The sequence below is a fragment of the Mirounga angustirostris genome, unplaced genomic scaffold, assembly GCF_029215605.1.
Source record: "Mirounga angustirostris isolate CCGP_5_RB_7025 unplaced genomic scaffold, mMirAng1.0.hap1 SCAF_13, whole genome shotgun sequence".
NCBI classification, from domain to species: domain Eukaryota; kingdom Metazoa; phylum Chordata; class Mammalia; order Carnivora; family Phocidae; genus Mirounga; species Mirounga angustirostris.
The window spans coordinates 53,309,644-53,315,525 of record NW_026991721.1 but is presented as its reverse complement, the minus strand read 5'-3'; the positions used below and the strand labels follow the sequence as shown (position 1 = coordinate 53,315,525).

Below are 5,882 nucleotides of genomic sequence, written 5' to 3'. Positions count from 1 at the left end.
GTGGGTGACTCTCAGACAGGGTGCTGGGAAGAGCTGGCAGGTTAGCCAGGCTGGAGGAGCGCCGGGCCAACCATTTGGTCCCCGGCTTGGGGCGCCCAGCCCCATCCTCCGTTGTCTCCTAACGGGATCGTGGGGGCTCCCCGAGATGGGCTGAGGGGGACTTTGGCAGGCCTGGTGCTGGGATCCTGGGGGTCCAGCTCTGGGAGCCTTCCGGTGAGTCTCGGTCGTCTGCCTGGCTGTCCGCGAGCCTACTCTCTCTCCGTTGTCTTCTCCGCTGAGGAGGGAGCGAGGCGCTGATGCCGGCCGGGGCCCCTGACACCGGCTACTGGTCTTGAAGGGCTTGGGTAGTGGGCTTGACATTGGGGTTGGCGCTGAGCGGCACCGGTGAGGAGGGTGGGCGGGCTGCTCTTGTTGTGGTGCTGCGAGAGAGTGCGTGTTTGGGGAGGGGGCGGGGCGGGCTTGCCTCCTTGACACTTGAGTAGGGGAAGGATTACACGAGATCCCGGCTCCAGAGCGGGCTCCCGCAACTGCTGCCCAGATTTCCAGGGCGCTGCGGCCCCGCGGTGGGGTGCGCTGGCGGGGACGCGTCGGGATGCCGTGACGTGGTGCTTGATTCGGGCGGCCGCCGGCCGCCTCCAAGATCCTGTCGGGGGGCGGGGACTGGCTTGTGGAGGGAGCGGATTCCTTTGGCTCTGCCCCTTCTTCCTCCTCCCCACCCCTTTTCTTTATGTCATCCTGCCGGCTGGGGCGCGCAGTCCAGTTCTCCTTGCTCTGTGTTGGTTCGTAGCTGAGAGGACTATGGGAAGTCGGAGGAGGGGGGATCAACTCCGGGCGCAGAGTTGGAGTTAGCAGCCCCAGTGCCTGGAACGAGACATAGCAGTTATTACGGTTCGGTGCCTGACTTCTCGACTAGACATTGAGCTCGCTTATTCATTCACTCACTCACTCACTCACTCACTCACTCATTCATTCATTTTACCCACTCTTCTCTATTTTCATTCATCTACTTAACAAATATTTACAGTGGATCTACTGTGTGCTAAGCAGGTATTGTGCAAGTGCCCAGCGCTGTTGTCTTTTTATCCTCTAGACCAGGCAGTTCCCAGTATGAAGTAAGTTCCTGACATCTAAACTTTTGGTAAATGATTGTTTAATGATTACAGGGTGTAAATTTATCGTTCATTGTTAAGACTTGAGAAGAAAGTTTTTTGTTAAGTTCCATTAGCCCAGGTAACGTGCTAGGAGGTTTATATATTTTATCTCTTGTAACTCACAAGTGAGAAAGCGGACACAAATCAGGTAACTTGCGCAAGGTTACACAGGTCGTAGCACCTATTTATTAAACAACTTGCCAGCCACTATCATAAGAATTTCACAAACTGTTCTTTAATCCTTACGACAAATTGGATGATAGTACCTCTGTTTTACAGATGTAGAAAACTTTTGCTCAGATAGTCCACTTTACCCAGGATCACCCAGCCAGTGAGTTGAAAGCTGCAACTAGAAACAGAGGTGTCTGACTCTAAAACCTGTGCTCTTTCCACTATCCTGTGCTGGAATAATAAGCTGCGGAATATTTAGTTCTTCGTTTATCAGAAGTTGAAAAGTGTGGTGGTGAAATAGGATTGTGAGATGTTCTTACTGGTTTTACTTTTTAGTGGGTGGATTTCCAGGTAAGTGGCCTTTGAATGTACTTTGGTAATTTGATTTTTGTTTCATTTGTTTTGGTAGGGAAGACAAGCTCTTTGGGGCTACCAAAAAGAAGCAGCAATGCCTGTTGTGTGGCCAACCCTTTTGGATCTCAGCAGGGATGAATGCAAAAGGATTCTTAGAAAATTGGGTATGATTTTCATTTTTGATATTTATGCGTTTCTATGATACTTTTCCCTTTCTGTTTTTGTCATGACTGTTTGCCTGGATGTGATATCTCATGTTGCATTAGAAATTCTTTAGAGGTGTACTTTTCATCTTACTCATTGTTATTTCCCCAGTGCCTAGCATAGTGCTTTGTACTTAGTAGGATTATTATGGACCATAATAATAAAAATAGTAGCTAAGAGTTCTTGAGGGGTACTGGGCTATTCTGAGTTATTTACATTTGCTATCTTATTTAATCCTCACTCAAGTGGGAAAGGTAGGTATTTTTGTGTGTGTGTTTCCATATTACAGATGACAAAACTGAAGCTTAGAACCCAAGGTGATGCTGATAGTAAGTCATGGAGTCAGGACTGTAACCCAGGGAATATGATTCCAGTCTTACTTTAGCATACTTTTAAGCTTCATGAATGTATGTGTGAATTATAAACTGTTTCTGAATTCTAAGTAAATGTTAGCTATGCTGACTTTCCTAAATTATGTTTACTATCAGTAATAAAACATGCTTTATGTTTATAATTCATTATTTTGAACTTCTTTTCCTTTAGAGCAGCCTTTCTCAGCTAGCATTTTAGGGAGAGAATTAGCACTAATCCAAAGCCTAATCCATTGTATGTAGTGAACTAACTTCTTTTTATGCATTTCGAATGGTAATAGTTTTGTACCATTCTTGGGAAAATTGAGAGAGTTACTCAAGTCATTTTTTATATTCTGTGGTTCAAATGAGGATCCTTGGTTGAGAACTACTGCTTTAGACCAAAAGGTCCAAGAACGACCTTGCTGTCTTCTTTACCACTATAGTCCCAAGCTAGCACATAGTGGGTGCTCAGTAAATGAAAAAATAATTTGAAAAAGAACATTAAATGTTTTGGAAGTGGATATGAATTATTTGTTTATGATTTTGAAGGGGAAAGTGTGGGCCTTGAATTCAGAGGGACCTGGGGTCTTGGTCTTGTCACTAATGACCCACAAGATCAAGGACAGTTTATTTAATCTCCTTAAATCTGTTGACACTTTTGTAAAAGAAGCATAATAATATCTGCCTCATAAGTTTGTTATGTGGATTAATTGTATATAAAAGGATCCTACCACGGTGCTTGACATCTGAGGGTATAGTGTTTTAGAGCAGTTGCTTTCAGACATACTTATTTGCAGGTGAATCTTCAAAGGAAATCTTTGTTGGGAATTCTTTTGTGTAAATCTGAATCATAGCTGCCCTGGTCCTGTCTGCTAGTAACATTTACCCTTTTTATTTCCCATCAGGCCACTGGGAGGATTCTCTGATTTTAAACTGTTTCTTAGCATTGTATTTTAGCATGTTTAGAGAGCTTTTTTTGGGCAATCATCCATTATCATTTTTTTCCTTTAACCTTATATCCAAACTTTTAGTACTAATTTGAGGATGATTTTCTACACACTTGCATGCAATTGCTGTAGCTTGCTAGCTACCATTTATAAAGTTGTACTGGTATTTACTCCATAGCTAGAATAATTGCAGATGAACAGAGCCCAACTACAGTAGATTGGATTAGAGTTTCTGGGCTTTTGGGGCCTTGAGTCAAGAGATTATGTTTAAATATAAAAATGGTAACCTTTAAGTCTAAATTTATCCTTAGCTTTAGCCAGAGCTGTGTGGGTAATGTTGCTAGAGAGCTGTTTCTATACAAAAGGAAACAGCCTTCCTACAGGGTAATGTCATCTTCAATGACCCTTCACTTTGGGAGGTGAGCCTTGATAGTGATTTGCAGAAAGACTTCCTCCCCACCCGTTGGCTCATTATCATAACAATGAAACTTTTGAATTGCCTTCAAACACTTAGCTCTAGGTCCAAAGTTTAGAGAAAGTACTGTATTTAAGAATTAACTTAAAATATTTTAAGAATTAGCTTTGTTCTTTTAAAAATAGTTATAAATCATTTAACATAGAATACTAAACATTTAAATTTTACTTAAATATAAAAACTCGGGTCGAGAATTTTTTTAATAATATACTGAACATACCAGTGATGGATAAATGCTTCCCTCCTTCTATCCTGCCTTTCCCCTGCCTTATTTTTTAAAAACCTTTCCAACATGGGGCTTCACAGACTATATTATAATTGAACGGCTGATTTGTTTAAGTGGAATGTTGAGGACTTTATAGAGTGGTTGGGAAATCTTTTTGTTTTCCGTGGTGTTTGCATGTATCTTTTATTATAGTTATGTGTCATTAGAGTGAACACTACAATAGAACGGCACCAAAAATACCAGAAATTCAGCTAAGTTTGATATTTGTCAGGATCTGAGGATACCCATCAAAATGGAAATCAAATGTCAAGGAGGTTGGGAAGCCAGTAAAGGTTCTTTACCGTGAGTGAATTTCTGGAGAATGGAGGAAGTGCCTCGGATTGTGTGACTATGATAACTGTGGTCTGAGTCCCAGTTTTGTGTGAGGTTACCACCTCTTACTTTTGTCCATGACTTTTTAGTTAGACTTGGAATGAGACTTGAAATGTCAAAAACCTTTGCCGCATTTCTTTGGTTAATTTCAATCTTTCTGAAGTAGTATCTTGATCACCATAAATTGCATAGGCCAAAAGTGAACTTCTTTTTCTTTTTCCTCATACCATTTCCTCTCTCTGACCTCTCCATTTCTTTTTATGGTATTGCCCTTCTCCTAAATATCTTGCAAACTACAAAATCTGATTCCTTTCCTTCTGCTGTTCTTTCCACATTCAATCAACTACCGAGTCCTCTATCAAATAAGAACTTTTTAGCCTGAAATTAGAGGCTTAGTCTGGCCCCAAACTACTTTTCCATTTTTATCCTTCTTTATTCCTGTATATGCATCTCTTCTTGGAATTTAAATACCTGAGGATAGGGACTTTGTTTTATTCATATAAATATTCTCCATGGTACCTTGTAGTAGTAGTAGTAATGTGCAATTAAGTTTGGTTTGAGTTAGTGACTATCCAAATATATATATTTTTTTTAAAGATTTTTTTTTATTTATTTACTTGAGAGAGAATGAGACAGAGAGAGAGAGCACGAGATGGGGGAGGGTCAGAGGGAGAAGCAGGCTCCCCGCCGAGCAGGGAGCCCGATGCGGGACTTGATCCCGGGACTCCAGGATCATGACCTGAGCCGAAGGCAGTCGCTTAACCAACTGAGCCACCCAGGCGTCCCCAAATACATATTTTTACTTTCCCTAAAGTAAAACTCCGAAAATAGTCACCGACTGTTACTGGAAGTTTGATGTCTATATGAGACATTATTTGCTCTTTTACTGTATTCCTTTTGCATATTTGTGGGTTTTTTCCTCCTGCTTGCTTAGAGCACACTTCTCTTTCTGATTAAAGCTTATGCTTCTAGACTGGATGATGTGTTTCTTCTCTTTGCTTTTACCACTGTATTATAAACTGTATCATCATTGTCTGATGACTTGTTTCACTGTAGCTTTATTCTAGAGTAAACTCCTTGAAGGCAGGATTTAACATACTATCTGGTATATATAATAGGACTCAGTACTGATCTGTTGAATAAAATATTCCATAAATGAGGCATAAATTTTTAGTATAGTGATTTCTTAGTTGGTTATCCCCAGTGCCTTTCTGAACTCTACTTTGGGGCCTGATAAAAGCTGAAATATATGTTTCGTGGTACTAAGTATTTCCTTTACTATTCAGAGCAGGCAAGCTTTGTCCTTCCAGAGAGACCCCATGAAACATCTACATAGTATTCAGCATAGATTGAATATGCAAGATGTTTACACATGGGATAATTCATTTGGATCAGGCATTTCTTTCTAGCGAGCAGGGAGGAGGAGCAGAGGGAAAGGGAGAAGCAAGACTCCCTATTGAGCAGGGAGCCCTGTGCGATGCAGGGATGTGATATGGGGCCTCGATCCTAGGACTCTGGGATCACAACCTGAGCCGAAGGCAGACGCCCAACTGACTGAGCCACCCAGGCGCCCCATGGATCAGATATTTCTGTTTAATATAGTCAGCTCACTCTTTTTTTTTTTTTACT

General features: G+C 41.6%; 1 protein-coding gene across 12 annotated transcripts in view; it reads left to right on the top strand.

The window, feature by feature from the left end:
• EMSY (EMSY transcriptional repressor, BRCA2 interacting) overlaps positions 1–5,882 on the top strand; it is a 98,683-nt gene that overhangs the window by 1,307 nt on the left and 91,494 nt on the right. For all 12 annotated transcript variants that reach the window (XM_045894473.3, XM_064576901.1, XM_064576905.1 and 9 more), the window contains exon 2: positions 1,732–1,840. In XM_045894473.3, the coding sequence (XP_045750429.1) occupies positions 1,771–1,840 (70 nt within the window). In that variant the 5' untranslated portion in view covers positions 1,732–1,770. The remainder of the gene's footprint in view (positions 1–1,731; positions 1,841–5,882) is intronic.